Source organism: Myotis myotis, unplaced genomic scaffold (genome assembly GCF_014108235.1).
Source record: "Myotis myotis isolate mMyoMyo1 unplaced genomic scaffold, mMyoMyo1.p scaffold_m19_p_3, whole genome shotgun sequence".
NCBI classification, from domain to species: domain Eukaryota; kingdom Metazoa; phylum Chordata; class Mammalia; order Chiroptera; family Vespertilionidae; genus Myotis; species Myotis myotis.
The window spans coordinates 194,042,801-194,066,701 of record NW_023416335.1 but is presented as its reverse complement, the minus strand read 5'-3'; the positions used below and the strand labels follow the sequence as shown (position 1 = coordinate 194,066,701).

The following is a 23,901-nucleotide window of genomic DNA, read 5'->3' as shown; positions in this document are numbered from 1 at the left end:
CGCTGGCCAGGGGGAGGGACTATGGGAGGTTGGCCGGCGTGATCAGGGTGGATCAGGGCCAGCCTGCCAGGGGTAGGGACCAGCCAGGGGGGAGGGACCATGGGATGTTGGCTGTGGGAACGCACTGACCACCAGGGGACAGCTCCTGTGTTGAGTGTCTGCCCTCTGGTGGTCAGTGTGCATCATAGTGACTGGTCAACCAGTCATTCTGGTCTTCTGGTTGTTCAGTCGTAACAGTCGCTTGGACTTTTATATAGATAGGTAGATATATATATATTATTGATTTTAGAGAGGAAGGGAGAGAGACAGAGACAGAGACATGAATGTGAGAGAGAAACATCAATAAGTTGCCTCCCATTTGCATCCTGAACTGGGGATTGAACCTGCAACCTAAGTGTAGAAGACGATACTCCAACCAACTGAGCCACCTGGCCAGGGCATGTTGTTATTTCTAATGTAAACGGTGTCTTTGTTTTTGTCTTGAGAGCTCTTATTCAAAAGTATTAGGAATTTTCCATAGTATTAAAATGTAAGTTTTTTTGGTGTCATGTGACTACTTCACTGAAGGCAGAGGTGTTTATCCTTTCTGCCAAGCTCTGCTGGATGGCATCCCTTGACTGTCCCCAGATTGCATTGATCAGGCATCAGCATAGATAATCTAAACTTCCTTTGGGTTATAAGCAATTTCTGGTTGCTCTACACGTTCAGAGAAACTTCTCTAGACACGAACTATAGAAATGATCCCTGAAAGTATAGTCTTTATATAAGCAATTTCTGACAGTTTGCTTTAATACTGCCTTTTTCTCCTATCTGATCACCATATGTTCCAACATCTATGAAAACCTCTGCTCTAAGGCCCAAGCTTTTCCTTAGTGGGCCTGGCGTAAATCACTTGCCCTTCTGAGCTATGTTTCCTGCATCCACAAAATCAAAGTAATATAATTACCTAACTCCTGTGGCTGTAGGGAAATATGTGAAAAACAATGCATGTGAACATATTGAAAACTGTCTATCTAGCACAGTATCTGGCTCCTGGAAAGGGAGGGGGTGTGGCTCAGTAAATATTGTTGAATAAATGAAAACTGGGTAAGTTGCTAGAGTTATTATTGTTTTATATATGTGTACTAGAGGCCCAGTGCACGAGATTTGTGCACTGGTGGGGGGGTCCCCTAAGCCCAGCCTATGCCCTCTTGCAGTCTGGGACCCCTCAGGGGATGTCCGCCTGCCGGCTTAGGCCTGATCCCTAGGGTTATTGGGCCTAAGCTAGCAGGCAGACATCCCTCTCACAGTCCGGGGCTCTTGCAGTCCAGGACCCCTGCTCCTTACCTGCAGTGCAGGCGAGAGAGGCGCCCGCCACCGCTGCTGCGCTTGCTAGCCAGTCAGCAAGCCAGTTGTGATCCTGGCTTCTGGCTGAGCGGCGCTTCCCCTGGGGGAGTGCACTGACCACCGGGGCAGCTCCTGCCGCTGTTCGGTCGATTTTTATTAAATAGGATATGAAATGAAATGAGAGCCATATATATATATATATATATATATATATATATATAGCAAGAGTTCGCAAATCTGAATTTTATTTAAATTTTAAAACCCATTACCCTCCATGTCTTTTTAATTTAGGATGTGGCAGCTATGGAGAGTCAACCTTTATTAGGATTCACTGTCACTGAAGTCAAAGATGAGAATTCAGAGTCCAGGGTATTTCATTTACTGCATAAAAACATGGTATTTTATGTATTCAAAGCAGATGATGCTCACTCAGCTCAGAAGTAAGTAATTTAGACATATTTTCCTTTTATGCATGGAAGTGTGAGCTATTGTAAGATAACCTACTTTAGGGACAACTAAGAATTTAAGTCAGGATCCAAATAAGAAATGTTTAAGATATTATTCAAACTCTTTAGCATTGTTTCTAAAGACAGGCTAGAGTACCTCGAATATTTTCAGGAGACAGAGGGGGAAAGAAAATAGGTAGTTCTGTCCAAAATATTTGTGTATGCATGACCTCTGAGGAAGCAGCATGATGCTGCTCTGCTGAGAGGAAGGGATGCTGAGGTATTTGACCTCTCCTTCAGTGAGGGTAAGAATCTTCTCTTGAAACATTCCAGGATTTGGCAGTCCAATGATTCCATTGTGCCGGGGAACTGCAGGAGTTTAAACAGCTGCTTGCTAACTTCTTTGGGGGAAAGGTCAAACACATTAAGAGGCTCCCATGCTGTTCCCAGTGACTGAGTAGAAGGAATTAGATATCATTTTTTAAAAATTTTTTGAGATAGATATCATTTTAGATAGTAAAGACAGTCTCTTCAAAATTCCAAGAATATTTAGATGTCATGAGGTTGCTTGATATAGAGAAGTATATCTCGTGAAATCAAGGCCCTTTCTGAACAAACAGTTCACCTCTTTCATTTGTTTTTTATTTTGGTCTCACAAAAGACACATTTTTTTTTTTCACTAAAAGATACTAATCTTTTCTGAATAAACTCAAAAAGTGCATGCAACTAAGAATGCTTTAAGTAAACAAGGCTTTTCATTTTTAAGGCAGTAAGAATTAATGTACCAGGATTACATATGTTCCTGGAAATTAATCAGGTACAGTGGTACAAATACTCCCTCCCCCCATCCTAACCCCTGCCAATGTTAGGATATTTAGCTGTATATAGCTGCTACTTCAAATAATTCCTTTTGTGTACTGAAGAATGTTTTAAAATTATGTTTTAGCTATCTTTTTTCTTGAAAAATTTCTTAGTAATAGTTATTGCCCCAATATTCTGTTAGATATTTCTCATCATTTTAATTTATATTCATCACAAAACTGATAATTATTGCTTTTGAATATATATCTTTTGCTCATGTCTTTAAATTGATAAAGAAATCACTTTATCAATTTGGGGATGGAAGTGGAAGAAGATGTAGGAGGGTAAATGGTGATGAGGAGAAAAAATAATTTAAAAAAAAAAGAAATCATTTCAAGACAGAATTGAACTTAGTTAGGTGAAGAGAACCAGCTTACTTGTAATTTAGAATTAATACAGGCTAAAATATGAGTTTCTCTTTGAGGGTATTAATATCAAATGGGTTGCTTTTTTGCACATTACAGAATAGTAAAGTATGTTAACTTCAATGGAAACTTTTGGCTTTTTAAAAAGCCTTTGTTATGGTATAAGATATGCCATTTGCATTTAAAATTTAAAATTTTGAAAATTCTATCCTTGAAATTTGAGCTAAATCTGTCATATACTGCTTTACTATTTAAACTGAGTGATTTAAAATGTTCCTAGTAAGTTCAGAAGCAGTTATACTACTAGGGAGGCACAAAGACACTACCTCCAAGTGTCTGAATAATTGCCACTATGTGTATTGTCAAAACTTTGAGACTAAAGGATTTTGAAAAGTTCTGTGAAACTGTGAAATATTTTTCTATTGCATACAAATTTTTGATCAGACTAGATGTTAGATTCCCTTTCATTGAAAATTTTAGAGCAGGTCTAGACTATGGATGTTTAAGGAATCTCTGGTTAAGGGAGAAGGAGACAGGGACAGAGCTTGTGTTTCTAAAAGCAGAAAGGGGGTTGAAATAAAGTCCTTTAAAGATATAGCTACTTCCAAAACCAATTAAATAGGGTCACCAGGACTTCATAGAACTTTCACATGAAATGGGTCCTTCCTCCTGCCTCGTAGAAATAAGAGATGCACTTTTCAGTCCAAATTTTTGGCCAAATTATCAAATAAAGGATACTTCCATACTTATAGAATTCTAGTTTGCTATAGGAAAGATCTTAAATACATTGTTAGGGTAACAGATTCATAGGCACAGCTATTATCGGTGTTAACATTAACACATATCAGATAATTGCATTTTATGAATCTAACCAATTTCTCTTATTAATAGGTGGATAGAAGCATTTCAGGAAGGCACAATATTATAGCAGTATTGGTCTCATCTCTTCTGTGATTTCAAAAGGGTGGAATTTCATCAGAATGGAGTAAATACAGTATAAAAATTTAATACAAATGAACACTGCCAAGATAAATGTAACCAAAATTTTCATCAAATATAAAAAATTATTTTGTTAGGTATAATTTTTTTAAATGTTTGTTTTTTCCATGTATGTTATTTATTAAAATTTTGATGTTTACTTAAGTCAGAATTACTTCTGAAATTCACACTGAATTCTAAAGTACCTTTTCTTTAGAAATTAGAAAATGTATCTTAATACTGTATGCTGTATTAACTGTTTGTGACATAGTCCACACTGTTTTCTCAATGTGTTTTACAGTGTTACATTGTAATAATGTTCTCACTAGTGGTAAGTCTTTGTAAATGAAAAAACACACATCAAGGAGCAAGTTTCATGCAATGTTTGGTTTAGAAATTATGATTAGAAAACCGCTTATGACAAGAAATGTGTATCTTTAAGTCAGTAAACTAAGATGAATTTTTATCTTTAATGGGAAAACACATGGCCAACTTCTACCTCCGTAACTGTGAAATGAAATTCTAATAAATTTTCCCAAGCATTTCTACTATGATGCACCTCTTTTGGCATGAGATAATGTTACATCATAAAGGAATTATAGCAGAGGGGAAGAGTCTGGATTTTTATTTAACCGAATATACGTAGGAAATAAGATGTTTTCATTTGTAGAGGAACACAAATTAAATCTATAGACTTTACATTAATTCAGTCTAAACTTTTTTTAAAGCTACCAGTTCTACACAAATATAAGTGTATTGTTTTTTTTTTTAAATGTAAAATATGGCAAGCATTATATTACATAGTGTCCCTTGTTACTGTAAGTGTTCTGAGCCCAAGTCAATAGTGGTATTTGTATCTAAAAAGAATGTTACATTTCCTTTGTGCTTTTAAAAATGAACTGGAATTATCGTATCAAAAAAGCACAAATTTTAAGCCAGTATTAATTGAAATTGTATAGTATTCTTTTTTGAAAAAGAGTTTTTTACTACCAGTTTGTGTTAGGTCCTCCCTGGTAAATTTTTTAAAAGTCCGTTATTTCTTTAACCAACTATCAGTGCACCTCAGTAGGAAAGATTTATATTCATAATTCTGGTGCACTTATTGTTTAACATAGGAACTACTTTGTAAATAAAATTGGTTCACAGAAGAAAAATGAACACTGATTAAAGCCATTCCTGATGTTCATAGGAAGATTTATTGACTGAGCTTAAATTATATGTAAATTATCCTAAAAGGCAAAATTATTCATTGAATATTTCATTAACCAACACAAGAATTTTCCTTTCTTTTGCATAAGGGATTTCCTGATTCACTGTGATATTTATGATTGCCAAGAGAATTCAAGTGCCTTTCTGAGGCCTCTTGAATGTTTTTTGTTGCAGCACCAGAGTCCCTGTTAAATGTAGAGTTGGCTGTCCTTTTTTTCTGGCTTTTGCTTGCTGTGGAATCATTTTAAACGTTGTTGCCATCTCACACACAATCCTCACATGCTACCTCTCCTGTCCTGCTACTGTGGGTAAACTAATAGTCTTTGCAGCTCATTAATTTTAATCAAGATAGCATGAATTGGGCTTCCATGTTAAAAATCCCTGCACTTTTTAGTATAACCTTTTTGGAGACCAAGGTTATACTTTATAAAGTATTTCCTTCTGCATCATTGGGCTTAGCACTTCACAAAACAGTAAGTTATTTAGAGTTCTTCCCCCTCCTCTTAAGCTCTCAACCTTCTGACTACAGGTTTGGTTTAAACCTCAGAATCTTAGAAAATATCAGGCAGGCTATTCTAGCTTTCAACAGTTGGCTGAATCAAGAACCAGTTATAAATCTAAATAGAAGAAACATTGCACAAACTTCTAGTGATTCTTCTAATTACACGTGAAACTCATGTATGATTATACTAGCTATTGGCTTAGCCCCATGGAGGGTTTTGCAAAATATAAAATACAGCCTCTTGAGGAAGCTACCAGATTACAACCCCAAACCCCATAAAGATGTCTTAAATGTGGAATAGTTTTATATTCCCTTTCCCCCTTATCAATCCTCATAACTTACTAAAGCTGATCAATTATTTATTTAAACTGGCTAATTCAATGTCAACCGAAAAACCTAATTATATACGTTTTGTTGTAAAGCTACTTTGAAAATATCTCTTGATAGCTAACATTTTAAGGGGGTGGGAATGATATATTGGGTACATCCTATAAATGAGGAGAAAGTATAAATAGTACCTAGATCCCAAGAACACTGTATTTATTATACTGATACATGTGCTTCCATCAAATCTTTTCAAGTAACTCCTTTTATTCATGAGGAGGAGAAAGAAGAGCAGTTATAAAGTTAAGCCAAAGGGATTCTGAAGTAACTTAGACAAGAGATGGCAGTTTAAACCAGGGGATGGTTGCATTCTTAGGGTGTGTCCCCAGCCAGTGGCATCTGTAAATGTAGAGGACCCACCAGAGTCCTAGGAAAATGAGAATGGTTATTTTTGGGATCATCCCACATTTTGGGACCTCTCTGCAACCTTCCCCGCCCCCACCCCCACCCCGTTCCCTAATGTATCCAGTGTGCTAGAGTCCTTTGCCCAAGACACTTAATTCTTTCCTCAATCAAATGCTTGATTCTTTGTGTATGTAATAGCATTTCTTAAAAATGAGATCATCAGAGCAACCTTTGTTTAATATAAAGATGTGATGAAACAAGTGAAGAAGACAACTTTAAAGTGTAGTTTTGTTAGCCAAATGTGTATTTTATATTTGATTGGTAGAATATATCCAGGGAAATAGGGAAAGCCAGGTATAAAGTAATTTAGTTAAAATGTAAATGTCATCACAGCATATGTTGATATGTCCTGGAATGTGCTTTCACTGTACTGTTTTTGAAGTCTGAGAGGCAGTGTAGTCAGATATAATCACTGAGATTTCCAGAAGTAAGTCCTATTTCTCTTACTGTACTATACACTCCTGGAAGGCAGATGCTATGTCTAATGTCTCAATTTCTCACAAAATACCTACCTTCTTTCTGTCTTTTAAGAGATAATATTTATTAAATATTGTTTTAATATTTGTTTCTTCTACAAAGGACATGATTCTTGTCATCTACATCTCAAGCACAGCTCTCCAAATGCCTACATTACAACTCATTTCTTAGACCTACACATTCCACCATCCTGCAAGGCCACATTTGCAACTACCACTTGGACACTGACACACGAGTCCTTAAGCATTTTAAACTTTACATCACTAAAACTCACTTTTCTTTTAATCTGTTTATTTTCTTCTGTGATGAAAAAACAGCGTTGTACTCTCCAGAATCTGACTCTGAGTCTCAACAGGGCCCTCTGCAATTGCTCTTGTATCCTTTCCATCTTCATTGCCCTTCTGTTGTTGCACAGACCCTTGTTACTTCTTTCCAATGACTGGAATAACTCTTCTTCTGATTTCAATGCCTTCCTTGCACCGTCCCACTTTAAACACTTCCAGAGCCATCTTCTAAAGCATAGCTCTGCTTTCATCCTGCTCTTCCACTTCCGTTGGCTTCCCAGTGGCTTGGCATGGAACACTTTTCCCCAGGTATCATGCACTCCAGCTAATCCCAACCCAACCTTCCTCTGTCCAGTTTGTTTTCTCACCCTCTCTTCCACCCCCATTTCTGCCTATTTATCCAAGACTTCTCTGAAGTTGATCCCTCGTCCTTCTCTTCCCTACTTCTCTCCTGTTTCTTCCGGCTAGATCTAGTTTTCCCTTCCTCTATATTCCCATAGACTTTAGCTCATAAACAGACTTTCTTATGGTACTTATCACATTCTGTCCTGGAGACCAGCAACTGCATCTTATTCTTTTGAGATTCCCCCTCAGCATCTGGCAGAGTGCCTATAATTGTTGGATATTCAGTGTTTGTTTGATAAATTACTTCAAATGGATCCCCCCCTTTTTTTAGTATCCCCAATACACAAATATCATTCAGGAGCTTATGCCACTTTTAAAGTTATTTTCTAAGAGAAAATCTTTCCTACAACTTTTTTCCCCCTTTAAGAAAAGAGATAAGTAATTTCTAGTAGTATTTTCTTTTTAAGATGAAGGTGGCAGTAAATTTTCAAAACGCCTCAATGTATCAAATTCCTTTTTTCTGCTGTGGGGAGAGATTAAAAGGGGGCAGCCTTTTCTTTTATATAAGTTGGTCATAGCATCTTGAAAACCAATCTTAAAATGCTATTGTTTCTTTAAATGACTTACAAATTTCTATAAATACTTTTTACTTAAAGTGATAATAGTCTGTATCTTATTGTCCACAGAGATCTACTAGTAAATCCTTTATAAATCAAATGTTAGCATTGTAAATAATGTTAATATGTATTTATACAAAATAAATTTATCTACTTTTGATGTGATGTGTTTTAAATTGTAATTTTTTATATTATTATTTTTTGTTTATTTTCCCTTTCGTTCTCTTTAGACCTTAATTTTTTTAAGAGTCACATTTAAAGATGAATCACATTGACTTGTTTTCCTGAAGCATAATTAGGGGATGCCCTTCTCTACCCACAAATGATGTTTCCCAAATGGCTTCTACTTCCACATTTTAATAAGTCAACCTACTGTAACTTATATGAATTAATTGGATGATAAGGGGTAACCACAAGCATCACTATAAGCGCTCATATTATGCACTGAGAATAGAGACAAGGTCTCAGATTGCCTTCTTCATTGTAAATATGCTTTCTTAACTTCCACTTTTGAGACCATCTTAAGGATTTGGGGGGTGGAGGGAGGAGGGGCTGCCTTAAAACCACCAAATAGAACAAATGATGCCAAAGGAAAAGGGGAACTTTTAGAGAATGCGGCCTAAAGTATATTTCTACTTGTTAGAAATAGAGCTGCATGCCCCTTTTCTGTGTCCTGTGTCCGGCTCCTAGTTCCAGCAGGAAATGACAGAGATGTTCTCCTTCCCAGTGCACCTTTGTTTTCCTCACTTGGGTTTCTGGCCTGAATCCATGACTGCTTTCCTAGTGCTGGTCAATACTAAAGAAATTTTGAGGACCCCTTCTCTTAAAATCCAAACCATCACACAGTACTTTGCATACAGGACAGCTCTTCCTGCCACATCTCTGTGCCACTGGCAGTTACTGTCAGAATGTCATGTTCCATCAATACCTCTTTCCAATTTTTGGTTGGCCATCAGGCACTGTCCTACAGGCTTGGGAATACACGCCTGAGCAAATCAGACAAAAATAAGCCTTCAGGAATTTGACATTCTAAGTAATTATATCCATGCACCATTTAGCAATTATACCTATTTACTTACAAGAGCTGATAAGTAAAACTTTGCTTTACTACACAGGAGTCTACCCCAGTTTGTCATTTTATTGAAGGGACTTTTATTTATTTATTTATTTATTTATTTATTTATTTATTTATTTATTGTATTGATTTTTTACAGAGAGGAAGGGAGAGAGATAGAAACATCGATGAGAGAGAAACATCGATCAGCTGCCTCCTGCACATCTCCTACTGGGGATGTGCCCGCAACCAAGGTACATGCCCTTGATCAGAATCGAACCGGGACCTTTCAGTCCGCAGGCTGACGCTCTGTCCACTGAGCCAAACCGGTTTTGGCGAAGGGACTTTTAAATGTCTTACTGGGATTTACCCATACTTGTTAGTCCTCTGATAAATGTTAGAGAGCCTATAACAGAGCCCAGTTTCCCCAAATTACAAACAGAATTGCCTAAAACTGATGAGGTTATCTCAATACTCAAATCTTTTCAGTTTCAAACCCTTTCAGGACCGCCTTTGGGTCTTTAAGTCCTTGACCCCCGAGGCGCAGCAATGGCGGGGCATTCTCCCTCCTCGCCGCTAGGGGGCAGTCGGTCTTGAGAGGCTGGGTCCTTTCATCCCTCCTCCCAGGGAGCGTCACGCCCTCCTCTCGCCTGTTCCCCAGACCACTCACGCGCAGGCGCGGGCTGGAGCGCGCACCGCGGAGCCGAGAGGTCACGAACTCTGACCCCCTCCAAATACACAAACCCAGAAAGCTCCCTGCCCCCACTTTCCTCTACCCTCCCCCTCATCCTTCTCCAAGCCACCTCCTCCCGGCGCCCCCCAGGAGCCGTCGCAGCGGCACCGTCCGGTCCACGCCCGGTGCCGGACGCAGCTCGGCGGAGAAGCCGGTAAGAAGCGCCGGGTGCGGAGAAAGCGGCCGCGCCCGGGATAGGGGTGGGGTGGGGGCGGGGGCGGTGTCCCTTTCTCCCAACTAACCGACCCCCCCACCACCACCACCAGTCCCGCCACTGCCGGCGGGCTGGCCCGGTCAGCGGCTCGGCGGCGGGGTGCTCGGGTTGGGCTGGAGCGCGGAGAGCGGCCGGAGCGGCGGGGCCGAACGCGCGGGGCTCCGGAAAGGCTGAGGCTGATGCCGTGGCCGGGGCGCGGGGCCCGGAGCCCGGAGCGGGGTCGGGCGGCGGGGCGCTGGAGGGAGTCCGCGAGCGGCTCGGCAGCCTCTCCTGCGGCGCCTCCCGCGGCGCCTCTGACCTTTCAACTGCAGGGAAAGCTTCCGTCGGGGCGCCGGCGCCGCTCCCCCGCCTCTGGGCGCCGCGCTCCGGGGGCTTCCGTGGCCGGCGGGACGCGGGGGAGGCCGGCCTTGGCCCCGAGGGGCCCGAGCCGAGCCCCGATCCCCCTTCGCTGGGGGCCCCTCGCTGATTCTCGTGCTTGGACGGAGGGTCTCCTCTCTCAACAAGTGGGCGAGAGTAGTCGCTGCCCTCGGACCCGTATCTTTGGAGAAAGAAAATGGATCGGCCCAGGGTGCTCCCTGCACCGGGCTTGGCCAAGTTTCCAGTAGCTCTTTTGTTAAGGAACTCTGCCTCCCGCTTCTGCAGATAGCGTTTGATGGATTGCAAATGTCGCCAAGTTGCCTCGTAACCTTCACTAAGTAGGTCAGCCTGTTTTAAGAAAAAGAAAAAAAAAAAAAATGGAAAAGCAAAATGAATTGAAAGTAAGGCCTTATGGGTTTTTGTGCCTTTGAAGTTGTGGGTAGACCTAAGACAGAGGGTTTGTTTTGTTTTAAGACTGAGGTTTTTGAACAATGCTGTGTGGTTCATTGGTATGTGAGGATTGTTTTTAAATTTTGCTTATATGTGCAATGGGGAGATTTAAAAGGTATCTCTGTTCTTATTTTAAAAAAAAAGTGGATCAGATATAACGAATGTCATCATTCCTTGTGGGGGTATTTAAGTCTTCTTTTAGGAAAGGTTTGAGGGAGACACAAATCAGTCAGCAGACATTCCCAAAATACTTTTTGCACACACAGAGTCTGACATTCCTACCCTTGGGGAATAGAAAAGACAAAAGCAGCAGCATAGACTGATAGTATAATTACCGTTTTTTGCATTATAGGACCCTCTGCAACCTCAAAATCTTACGAAAGCCATGGACTGACCTTCCAGAAAAATGCACCTTTGCATAAAAATTCAGAGTAAAATATTAGAAGTTAATAGAATTCTGTGGATCCTAGTTAACAACCTTAGTATACACCATAAATGCTGGACCTAGAAAGATTGCATTTAAAAAACAACAGCATTTGAACGGAGTGGGAAAGGCCAGGTGGAATTTAAATGAGGGAGGAGGGGTTTGGAATGGTTGGTTAGGAGAGTGATAGCAGATGCAATGAGAAGAAGAAATCGGACTCTAAAGAACACTCTCCTTTGTATTCACAGTGCCTGGCATGTTACAGGGGCTTAGCAAATACGGAAGAAAAAAAAACACCTGAAGGGCCGAAACTTTATACGTTGACCATTGAAGAGACACTGATAGTTCTGAAGTAGGAAAAAAGGGATGTGGTTCAGTTCTGTAAGCATCTGGGGATATTGCTATTTGTCAGAGTTAAGGACAAAAAGATGACTTTTGCCTTCTTGGGACTTCAAATATACATAAAGATGATTCTTGCCTTCTAGGGGCCTTTCATATACATAAAGCTGGGTACATTGAATATACACTCAGGAAACTCAAATCTGGCAGTAGCTGAAATTTTACCCAAAAGGTTCTTAACTTGAGGCCTAGGACTGGCCACAGGAAGTTTTATGAATCCCTCGAAATTCAGCATACACCATCATTTATAGTGTAAATCAGGGCTGGGGAACATCTGGCACACAGGCTGTATAAAGCCCGAGAAATTATTTGGTCTGGCTCTGCCAAGGCATTAAAGGTGAGTTAATTAAATATTTGACCAAATATAGTAGGCTAACTTTTGAGTTGATGATTTTGTATGGCCCTTGGCAGAAAAAAGGTCCCCACCCCTGGTGTAAGTGAATGTGAACTTGTGTTTTCTGGTGAGGAAAAGAATCAATGGAAAAAAATATTCTCGGGTGAGGATTAACCAAACAAAAAAGAATAATTATTCCTTTTGAATCTAACTTTCTCTAGAAAACAATTAATACTATATACCTCTTTTCCCCGTTACTGACTCCCCCATCATTAGCCACCTCATTTTTTTAGCTTTCCTTTAAAGCTGGGAGTAAAATCTGGACTGGTAACCCAAAACATACTTGATTCTTTTCAAATTGTCAGTAGACCTTCCCCATCCAGAACATTCTGGCCTTGGACAGTGTGGCTCAGTTCCTTGAGTGTAGTTCCATGCACTGAGGTCACAGGTTCAATTCCTGGTCAGGGCAAATGCCAGGGTTTGGGGCTTTATTCCCATTAGGGGGCATGCAGGAGGCAGCCGAACAGTGATTTTCTCTCATTGATGTTTCCATCTCTCCCTCTCTCTTCCTCTCTCTGAAGTCAATCAAAACAAAACAAAAAACAAACATATTAAAATCAATAAAAACACTTTTTAAAAAAATTCTGGTATCTCCTAATAATCTTCTGTTTCATAAACGAGTATAACAGCTTAAAACTCTAGGCCTCAAGTTTTTTGTTTTTGTTTGTTTAATATATTTTTATTGGTTTCAGAGAGGAAGGGGGAGGGAGAGAGAGCTAGAAACATCAATGATGTGAGAGAATCATGGATTAGCTGCCTCCTGCACACCCCCCACTGGGGATTGAGCCCACAACCCAGGCATGTGTCCTTGACCGGAATCGAACCTGGGACCCTTCAGTCTGCAGGCCAGCGCTCTATCCACTGACCCAAACTAGTGAGGGCTCAAGTTTTTGTTTTGTTTTTTAATCCTCACCCAGGGTATTGTTTCCATTAATTTTTTTTTTTTTTAAAGAGAGTGAAATGGTGGGTGGGAAGAGAGAGAAACAGAGAAACACCGATGTGAGAGAGTCACATTGACTGGTTGCCTCCCACGGGGCATTGAAGCTGCAACTGAGGTACATGCCCTTGACGGGAAATCAAACCCAAGACCCTCTGGTCCACTGGCTGACGCTCTAATCACTGAGCCAAACTTGCTAGGTAGGCCTCAAGTTTTTAATATTAAGGATTGCAAGGCTGTCTTGCCTCACTTCTTATGCCTATTTTTACCAACTAAAAAAGAAAAGCAAAAATGTTTTTGGTGTATTTATGGTATACTTGAAAAAATTCATTAAAATTTGTTTTGTGAATTCTCTAGAAATTTTTGAGGTTATTTAAAACAACATAGCTATAAAACTAAATTTATCATTTACTTAAAGAACTCGCAAAGCAAGAAATTAGATTTGGAAGTGGCCAAAAGTAGACCTCTTGATATGTTACCTCATAAGAATAAGAGTTTTTTTCTTCTTCTTGGGATTTCTTCAACTGACAGTAGAAAATTGCAGTCACTGCTGAATTAAATTTGAGTAGCTTAGTAGTAGTGTTTAATGTACTTCTGGTTGAAGAGTTCTGTGTTTCATTAGTAGAAACAAATTAGAGTGGTTGCCTGGCTCATGGTGATTATATCAGTAGACAAGTCTGTGCTAGTCCCATCTTTTGGTAAATAGGCCTTCCGAAAACACACAAACTGCCAATCATTTTAACCTTCCTTTCTCTCTTCCTGCTCCTCCTACAGTGATTAATCCAAGAGGTGGGCACACAGCCTAAGCTAGGCCAGTCTGACTCCATTACCAAGATTTTAAAATTAGGATTTGAGAAGACTACTTTTCCTTTCCTGGTGCTTTACTACAAAGTCAGAAATAAGCCACATAGGGTGTAGCTGAGATAGGAAGATTCCTGACAGCCTAAGAAATCCTAGCTCCAGTTTTTCCCAAGGTCAGCTGTGTTGTGGTCCTAGCAGTGGTTTCCACAGTCCGCCCCCCCCCCCCCCGCTTTTTTTTTTTTTTTTTTGCTTAAACTAGCAGTAGTTGAGCTAATGCACTCTCATAGATACCTACTTTCATGCCAAATACCTGTATTATTTTTACCAGTTTTCATCATTTTCCCCCTTGCTAATATTTTGTCTATTGAAGTGAATAATATTAACTGTCCTGTGGAAATTTCTGAATTTTAGTAAAAGTTAATAAGTTTGGATAGGATTTGTAATTAATTTAGATAATCTAATTCTTTTTGTAAATGGTGAAAGCTTTTTTGAAATAAACAAGATTGTATGATGTACTTTAATTATCTTGTGGATCTTTTTACATCTAAATATGTATAACATTCCTGGTTAGTTTAATAAGAGAAGTAGGTACTAATGAAAAAAAAATTCTAGAATGAATGAGTGGGCTTCCAGTAAAGATGGTAGTGTAGGTAAATGCTGTGTTCTCATACTCCACAACCATATCAAAAGTACAGCTAAACTACAGAACAGCCATGATTCAGAACCGCCTGAAACTGAGCTGAACAGAAGTCCTACAACTAAGAATATAAAGAAGAAGCCACATCAAGACTGGTAGAAGGAACCCTAGCTGGTTTGGCTCTGTGGATAGAGCGTTGGCCTGCAGACTGAAGAGTTCCAGGTTCGATTCCAGCCGAGGACACATGCCTGGGTTGCGGGCTCGATTCCCAGTAAGGGGCGTGCAGGAGGCAGCCGATCAATGATTCTCTCTCATCATTGATGTTTCTGTCTCTCCCTTTCCTTCCCTGAAATCAATAAAAATATATTAAAAAAAAAAAAAAAGACTGGTAGAAGGAGTGGAGGTGCAGAATGGACTGGTTGCACACCCAGGTGTGGTGGGTAAAAATCGGAGGAATATCTCAGCTGCAGAGGTTCCCCCTGAGGATCAAGGGGTCCCATCCCCACACCAGGCTTCCCACCCCAGGGTTCCAGTGTTGGGAAGAGAAATCCCCATAACTTCTGCCTGTAAAAACCAGCAGGGAGCCAAAACCGGTTTGGCTCAGTGGATAGAGTGTCGGCCTGCAGACTCAAGGGTCCCAGGTTCGATTCCGGTCAAGGGCATGTACCTGGGTTGCAGGCACATCCCCAGTGGGGGATGTGCAGGAGGCAGCTGATCGATGTTTCTCTCTCATCGATGTTTCTGGCTCTCTATCTCTCTCCCTTCCTCTCTGTGAAAAATCAATAAAATATATTTAAAAAAAAAAAAAAAAACCAGCAGGGATTGTAGCTGAGTGAGGCAGAGAGCGGCTGGGGTCCCATGCAGTTCCTCAAAAGGCCCTGTGCACACTTACTGGGACTTGCTCTTTCTGAGCTCCAGCATTAGGGCAGCACTTGAAAGCAACCAGGGACTATATGGGGAGAAACTGAAGTATCTGACATCAAGTGAGAGCTGGAGGGGCAACTTTTTCCCAGACAGAAATGCTGGCAGAGGTACACAAATTGAGATATGATCACTAAAGTAAATACAGTTTAATTTACGAGTTTAATTCCTTCCTAGACCGAGCTCGTTAAGGAGCTCATTAACTCAAATTACTCTATAACTAAATGCAAAAAATCTGCTGAGAGAGAGCTGGTATCTCAAAAAACTCGTTAGTCGGGACACTCGTAAGTCAAGGCCCCACTGTATTCCAGTAAACTTTACCTGAGCATTCTTTTACTAAATAGTTTGGATTATATGGACCTATAAAACATAAGACATAATGACTCTAGACAACTGCAGTAGTGCAGAGGGTTTATATAGCAAGAAGTAGAAAATTGCTGTGTTGGGTCACAAAATAGAATTCCTCAAATATAAATATGTTTATATTTTTTGAAGAGCATATGTAGCTTTATCATATCTCAGATTCTCTAAGAAGTTTGTAACTCCAAAAAGTGATGAATCCATTGCATTTTTCTGTTCTTCCTAAACAGAAAAAAAAAAATACCTGAATATCCCTGAATTCAGTACTCAAGAATACTCTTCCAACAATATTAACATTAAAATCCATTAGCGTTGTTACCTGTAACATTGCTAATGACATAGTATACAATTAAGCCTGAACCTATACATGCATACATATACACACACATGTGCATCACATAGTAATTAAAATTGTAAAGGAACTAACTTACTCAGTGAAAAGTAAGTCTTTGTCCCATCCCTGTTCCCAGATTTCCAGTTCTCCTTGAAGGTAGTCACTCTAACCTTTTCTTACATGTTCTTCCAGATAGCTTTCCCTTTTTCTAAGTAGCATTTTATTTATTTTTTTTTAAATATATTTTATTGATTTTTTACAGAGAGGAAGGGAGAGAGAGAGAGAGTTAGAAACATCGATGAGAGAGAAGCATCGATCAGCTGCCTCCTGCACATCTCCCACCGGGGATGTGCCCGCAACCCAGGTACATGCCCTTGACCGGAATCGAACCTGGGACCCTTCAGTCTTCAGGCCGACGCTCTATCCACTGAGCCAAACCGGTTTTGGCCTAAGTAGCATTTTAAAACTTTCTTTACATCCATCTTGCACATTTTTTACTAGATTTATGCCTAAGTGTTATGGACTGAATTGTCTCCCTCCACCCCTAATTTATATATTGAAGTTCTGACTTCAGTACATCAAAATGGGACTGTATTTACAAATGTAGCCTTTAAAGAGGTAATTGAGTTAAAATTAGGTCAGTTAGGGTGGCCCCTATTACAATTTGATTGTTGTCCCTATAAGAAGAGATTACAACGCAGATATAAACCAAAGGGTAGCCATGTGAAGAAACAAAGAAAATGAACATCTTCAAGGCAAGGAGATAGGTCTCACAAGTAACCAATACTGCTAACTCAGACTCAGACTTCTAGCCTCCAGAATTGTGAGAAAATACATTTTTTGTTGTTTAAACCACCCAGCCTCTGCTACTTTGTTATGTCAACTCCAGTAAACCTTTTAGTACTCGGAAGTGGGGTGCTGTTATAATCCGTATCTAAAAATTTGGAACTGGGAAATGGGAAGAATTTTGAAGATGCACGCTAGAAAAAACCTGGTTTGCCTTAATGAGATTGTTGGTAGAAATATAGATGTCAGAGGCAATTCTGGTGAGGGTTCAGAAAGAAGAGAACTATAGAAAAAGGTGCTGTCATGGTAGACATATCTTAAGAGATATATACATGTGTCAAAACAGAATGTTGGTAGAAATACATTAAAGCTGCTTCTGATGAGATTTCAGATGAAAATGAACATGTTATTGGAAACTGGAGGGAGGGAACCTTGTTATAAAGTGGCAAAGAACTTGGCTGTGTTGTATTCTAGTGTTTTGTGTAAAGTAGAACTTGTAAGTGATAAGCTCAAATATTTATCTCAGGAGATTTCTAAGCAAAGTGTTGAAGATGCAGCCTGATTTCCCTTTGCTACTTATAGTAAAATGTGAGAGGAGAGATAAATTGAAGTTATTAAGAAATATAGAACCCAAAAGTTGAAGATTTTGGAAAATACTCAGCTTATCCATATTGCAAAAAAAAAGGAGAAAGCTTGTTCTGGAGAGACTACCCAGGTTTGGGTGTAACTGGGCAGTCATTTGCTAAAGAGATTATGGGCATGTGATATTTTGAGCCAATCAGTCATCTCAACAGAATGAGAGATGGAATACAGATGGTTTATCCAGGAGAGATTTTTAGGGGACTCTTGGATGGCTTGCACCACTATGAATTGCATGGAGCAACAAGATTTTTGAGGATCTTATACCAACAGAAATGCTACCAGCTTGGACTGAAGAGGACACAAATGAGATGAAATAAAGGCAGGCTCTTGGACTTCTGGGATTCTATTGGTTGGGCCAGCAGAGCTATTCAGTTTTAAACATGTGTTATCCTTCAAGAATAGGGAAGAATGTGCCTCAAAAATGGGTCAGAAGTTAACAGTACTGACACTGCTACCATGGGCCCAGAACACAAGGCCCAGGGAGAAGCATTGTCTCCTCGATTGGTTCCAGAGAGGTTGAGGCCACTGCTTTCCAGTCTAGTGAGAGTTGAATAATCATGCTAAATATTGAACATTGCTTTTTAGCACAACTAATTGAAGCATTTATAATTTTAATAAAATTGATATAAAGAAAAAGAATTCAGATAACTTGACAATTAATATTAATTATAATTACCCAATATTAATGAATTTATGACAAACAATATCCTATATAATAAAAGTATGGTATGCAAATTGTCCCATCAACTGGGAGTTCGACCAAGGGGCAGGGCTGGCTGGGGAAGGGAGGGAGGCCATGGCCGGCTGTTGCAGCAGGTGGCTGGGGGAAGGGAGGGAGGCTCTGAGCTTGCAGTTTGAAACATTGTTACAAATATAAAAGCTAAACAAAATCCCAGAAACCTGCTTTCAGCCAGCGGGGATCTTGGAGCTGGAGTTGAAACAGTGTTTCGATTATAGAACCCAAACAAACCAGATACCAGCTTTCAGCAGCGGAGGCCTAAGAGCTGGAGCCAAGCCTCAGAGCTAAAGCTGGCCCAGATAAAAAAAAAAGAAAAAAGAAAAAAAGGAGCGGTTGGGAGCTTCGGTCACCCACCAGCCTGAAAAAAGCCCTCAGCCCCTCACCCAGACTGGCCAGGCACCCCAGTGGGGACCCCCACCCTGAAGGGTGTGTGACCAGCTGCAAACAGCCATCATCCCCTCATCCAGGCTGGCCAGGCACCCCAGTGGGGACCCCCACCCTGATTTAGGACACCCTTCAGGGAAAAACCAGCCGGCCCCCACCCATGCAACAGGCCTCTATCCTATATAGTAAAAGGGTAATATACCTCCCAGCACTGGGATCAGCGTGACAGGGGGCAGCGCCCAAACCCCCTGATTGCCCTGCGCCTCTGTGTGTGACGGGGCAGGGCCACAACCTCCCTATTGGCCCTGCTCTGTTCGTGACAGGGGAAGGCGCCCCAACCCCCTGATCAGCCCTGCTCTGTGCCTGATAGGGGGGAGCTCCCCAACCCCCTGATTGCCCTGCAGATCTGTGTGTGACAGGCTGCGGCGCCCCAGCCCCCTGATCGGCCCTGCTCTGTGGGTGACGGGGTAGAGCCATAACCTCCCCATCGGCCCTGCCCTGAGTGTGACAGGGTGCGGCGCCCCAACCCCCTGATCTGCCCTGCTCTGTGTGTGACAGGGGGCGGTGCCCCAACTCCCCTATCGGCCCTACTCTGTGAGTGACGGGGGAGCTCCTCAACCCCCTGATCGGCCCTGCTCTGTGAGTGACAGGGGGGAGCTCCCCAACCCCCTGATGGGCCCTGTTCTGTGCGTGACGGGGGGAGCTCCCTAACCCCCTGATTGGCCCTGCTCTGTGCATGACGGGGTGACGCTGCAACCTCCCCATCAACCCTGCCTTGAGTGTGACAGGGGGCGGTGCCCCAACCCCCCAATCGGCCCTACCCTGAGCCTGACTGAGGCTGGAATCACAACCTCCCGATCACCCTGCTCTGTGCATGACAGGGGGCGGCGCCCCAACTCCCCAATCGGCCCTGCTCTGAGCCCGACCAGGGGCTGAACCTAGGGATTGGGCCTTAGCCAGCAGGTCATTATCTCCCGAGGGCTCCCAGACTGCGAGAGGGCACAGGCCGGGTTGAGGGGACCCCCCCCCCCCCCCCCAGTGCACAAATTTTTGTGTACCGGGCCTCTAGTGTATATATATAAAAGCCTAAGTGATCTGTCACTATGACACGCACTGACCACCAGGGGGCAGACACTCAACACAGGAGCTGCCCCCTGGTGGTCAGTGCACTCCAACAACCAAACTCCCTAGGTCAGCCAACCTCCCGCGGTCCCTCCCCCCTACCGGTCGTAGTTCCTCCTCTCCCAGCCTGCAGGCCCCAATAGGCCTCTATCGCCAGCCAGGCCTAGGGACCCACCTGTGCACGAATTCGTGCATTGGGTCTCTAGTATAATATAAAGCCTGAAGTAAATTTTATATTCTTGACTACCCCATGTAAAGAAAAACAAGTCAAAGTCAACTCATTAATCTTACAGGCTCTCAAATCCATTTGAAGACTACTTTTCATTAAATTCAGTTAACCAAATTGCCACTACTGAAGAATGATCATTAGTGAAATGATTCTAGAGAAATCTTCCATCCTTCTGAATAAATGCAATTATTTTGTCAGTTTTTATAATATTTGATAAAAGTGTGTTAAATGGCTACAGTATGTGTTTGTTTACAGATAGGATTACCCTTGTTTAAGTTTATAAACTACTCCTAATCTGTAGTAGAGTTCTGTTTAGGCTTCAGTATCTTTGAAAAGTGAAATTGTTTGGTTGAATAGTTTTTTTAATAGACATTTTCAAAATATATAAAAGCAGACAATAATTTTATGAACCCCTGTGTAAACTTAACCAGTAACTGTCAGTGCATGGTCAATTTTGTTTTATTTTTTCCTTCCCACCCCTGCCCACCTAACTGGATTGCTTTGAGGAAAATCCTAACATATAATTTCATTTCTAAATTCTTTAATAAATATATTTTATGGGTATAATTATAAAAAATTATCTTTTTATTTTTGGCAGGACATTTTGGCAATTAGATCATGGCAACCATAGAAGAAATTGCTCATCAAATTATTGAACAACAGATGGGAGAGGTATGGTTAGTTTATAGTTCATTCACTAGTTCACCGAACTACATCAAATGTATATACTAGGTTCTGAAATACAGTGATAAAAGATGGCAATTTTGTCCTCCAAATTCCTCAGGCCAAAATTTTATAGTCATCCTTGACTCTTTCCTTACATTTTACTTCTAGTCTATTCAGCTCATCTTGTCATCTTTCCTTTCTTAAGATATCCCAAATTCAGGTGTCCCCCACCCCCCCAGTATGGCTACTTCCCTGTTCTCAGCCAGTATCTCTGCCAATATATAATACCCAAATATTGCCAGTATCTGTGTAATAATATCCTTTTTTCTGGTCTCCCTTAATTCTACTCTTGAACATTCACAGTCTAGTCTTCACACTAAATCTAGAATGATCCTTTTTGAAAAAGATCCTGGCACTCCTCTGCTTCATAAACCCTCCAGTGTATCTCCATTTCACACAGTAGGAAATCCAGAACTTGTAAAGCTTGATGAAAACAAAAATTTTGTTTATTGCTCTATTCTAGGACCCAGAACAAACAGTGCTTTGCATATAGAATATACCCAGTGTATGCTTGTCTAAATGGAAGGTGAAAGGGAAGGGGAAGGAAGAAATCAAAATAGTGAGGTCTAACTGTTCTTACTATTGTACCTTTATTTATTTTTACATTTGTTTATTTCTGTAAGATAGGGTTTCATGGAAGTAGAATTGCTAATTTAAAAGATATATATATGTATTATATTGAATATATATGTGATGAGCTGGCAGTGGCAGTTCTTGGGTGACACACCCTGGAACCAGAGAGGAGGGAGCCCGATTCCAGGGTGAGTCACTCAAGAACTGCCCTCTCACAATCCGGGACCCCTTGGGGGATGTCAGAAAGCCAGTTTCGGCCCGATCCCCGCAGGCCAGGCTGAGGGACCCCACCTTCTGGAGGGACCCCGCTCACTCTGCAGAGCCCTTCAAGCCATGGTGCTGCCCCAGGTGCAGCTGACTGGGGAGGGGCCATGGGAGGTTGGCTCCAGGGCATGTCCGGTCCATCTTGCCCAGTTCTGCCCCGCTGGCCACCTTGTAATTAATTTCCTTTCAATGTGCACGAATCTGTGCACCAGGGCACTAGTATTGAATACTTGTGTGATGGGTATGCTTTTCCAGCTTTTTCTGAAGGTATGACAAAATTGTGTTCTTTGAGAGAGGAAAAATTGAGTTGATTTGATTATTAATTTTACATGATTGTGTTAGGTTGTTACAGAGCAGCAAACTGGCCAAAAAATCCAGATTGTGACATCACTTGATCATAACACACAAGGCAAGCAGTTCATTCTGACAAATCACGATGTCTCTACTCCAAGCAAAGTCATTCTGGCTAGACAAGATTCCACACCTGGGAAAGTTTTTCTCACAACTCCTGATGCAGCAGGTGTCAACCAGTTATTTTTTACAACTCCTGATTTGTCTGCACAACACCTCCAGGTAAATAATCACAGTGTGTCTTTGTATCTTACACTTGAAAAGAATTAAAAAGCATGTCATAAGTATGCTCTTAGTTACATACAGTAAGATCCACTCTGGCAAGTTTAGCAGGAAGGGACTAAATCCTATATAATAAAGATGTAATATGCAAATTAACCCTCACGCCCTCACAAGATGGCTGCCTACGACCAGCCCAGCAGGGGGGTTAGTGAGAGATGACCAAACGACTGAACAAGCAGGCAGCGTGGGGTGACCAGGCTGGCAGGGGGGTAAGTGAGGGACAACCAGATGACTGAACAGCAGGCTGTGTATGGCGATTAGGCCAGCAGGGAGGGCAGTTAGGGGCGACCAGCCCAGCCGGGGGGGCGGGGGGGCAGTAAGAGGCAACCAGGACAGCAGGGGGCGGGAAGTTAGGGTGACCAGGCAGGCAGGGGAGGTGCAGTTGGGGGCAACCAGGCTGGGGGGGGGGGGGCAGTTGGGGGCGATTAGGCTGGCAAGCAGGGCAGTTAGAGGCGACCAGGCTGGCATGGGGGGCAGTTGCGGGCGACTAGGCCGGCAGAGGGGAGCAGTTGGGAGCAACCAGGCCGGCAGGGCGGGCAGTTAGGGGCAATCAGCCAGCACGCAGAGGCGGTAAGGGGCGATCAGGCTGGCCGGGGTGTGGGGGGCGGTAGTTAGGGGCGACCAGGCAGGCAGGCAGGTGAGCGATTAGGAGCCTGTGGTCCAGGATTGTGAGAGGGCAGTCGGACATCCCCCGAGGAGTCCCAGATTGGAGAGGGTGCAGGTTGGGCTGAGGAGAGGGACCCCCCCCCCCTTCGTGCACAGATTTTGTGCACCAGGCCTCTAGTATAGAATATAGAGAGCTCAAAGAATTGTTGCAGGAGGGCTGAAGAAACAGTTCTAGGTCAGGTTTCAAAAAATAACTACTGGAGCACACTTGAGAACTACTTCTAAGAGTCCTGCTGCTTCTGCACAGTTAGGAAACTGCCAGATCAGGAGCATCTTCTGTGGCTGCAGTTTCTAGGACCAAGATGCCTGTGCCTTGAACCAGCAGCATCCATATTAACAAGTTGGTATCATAGCTGCTGTCAGTTAGCCTCTTCTGTTGTTATCTACATCTTCGTTGATAAAGCAAGCCATTTACTCTATGGTCTCCTTTAATATTCAAACTCAGTAGTGTAGTTAGTGTTAATTTTTGCTAGTTCTATATTATACTTCAAGAGCCAGTTAGGGCTTTTACACATTGCATGTCTATGGTTATGTAGATGTTTTTACTTCTGGTTGTTACAATTGAATACAAATATAATGAACCATTAAGTTTGCCTCCAGAGAGATTTTGGGTGAGTGCCCGCTTAAAATTGGATTCCACATTTTTTTAATGAAAAACTGATCAAAGAAAATTCCTTTCAGGATTGAAAAACTCCTAATTCATGAAACACAAAATCTTGCCTATGTATCCTGTTGGATTTTATTCTTTCAGTTACATCATTTTAGAAATTGCTGAGGTAGAAAATGGATAGGAGTCACTAAAAATATTTATAACATTATACATACCTTAATTTCTTTATTTTATTAACAAATTTGATTTTTTTTTGAAGTTTTACGTTAATAGAAATATAAGCAGTTAGTATGCAGAGTTCCAATATAACCTC

At 41.7% G+C, this 23,901-nt stretch overlaps 2 protein-coding genes and 1 pseudogene across 14 annotated transcripts in view; 2 read left to right on the top strand and 1 right to left on the bottom strand.

Annotated features, from left to right (window-relative positions):
* The window catches only part of FGD6 (FYVE, RhoGEF and PH domain containing 6), a 131,412-nt gene extending 123,048 nt beyond the window's left edge, over positions 1-8,364 (top strand). For 3 of the 4 annotated variants that reach the window (XR_004965884.1, XM_036298105.1, XM_036298106.1), the window contains 2 exons: positions 1,618-1,766; positions 3,890-8,364. Coding sequence is in view for 2 of the 4 variants with exons in the window: in XM_036298105.1 (XP_036153998.1) it covers positions 1,618-1,766; positions 3,890-3,926 (186 nt within the window). In the remaining 2 variants the exon portion in view is untranslated. Of the gene's footprint in view, positions 1-1,617; positions 1,767-3,889 lie in introns of those variants that run through there. The other variant, XR_004965885.1, reaches the window with a different exon arrangement.
* LOC118652175 lies at positions 628-760 on the bottom strand (annotated as a pseudogene).
* A 1,636-nt stretch (positions 8,365-10,000) lies between the features above and the next one.
* NR2C1 (nuclear receptor subfamily 2 group C member 1) overlaps positions 10,001-23,901 on the top strand; it is a 41,560-nt gene continuing 27,659 nt past the window's right edge. For 4 of the 10 annotated variants that reach the window (XM_036299152.1, XM_036299150.1, XM_036299151.1 and 1 more), the window contains exons 1-3: positions 10,003-10,140; positions 20,715-20,788; positions 22,022-22,252. In XM_036299152.1, coding sequence (XP_036155045.1) covers positions 20,735-20,788; positions 22,022-22,252 — 285 coding nt within the window. In that variant the 5' untranslated portion in view covers positions 10,003-10,140; positions 20,715-20,734. Of the gene's footprint in view, positions 10,141-10,586; positions 10,959-11,679; positions 11,813-20,714; positions 20,789-21,305; positions 21,407-22,021; positions 22,253-23,901 lie in introns of those variants that run through there. The other 6 variants (XM_036299144.1, XM_036299147.1, XM_036299146.1 and 3 more) reach the window with 6 other exon arrangements.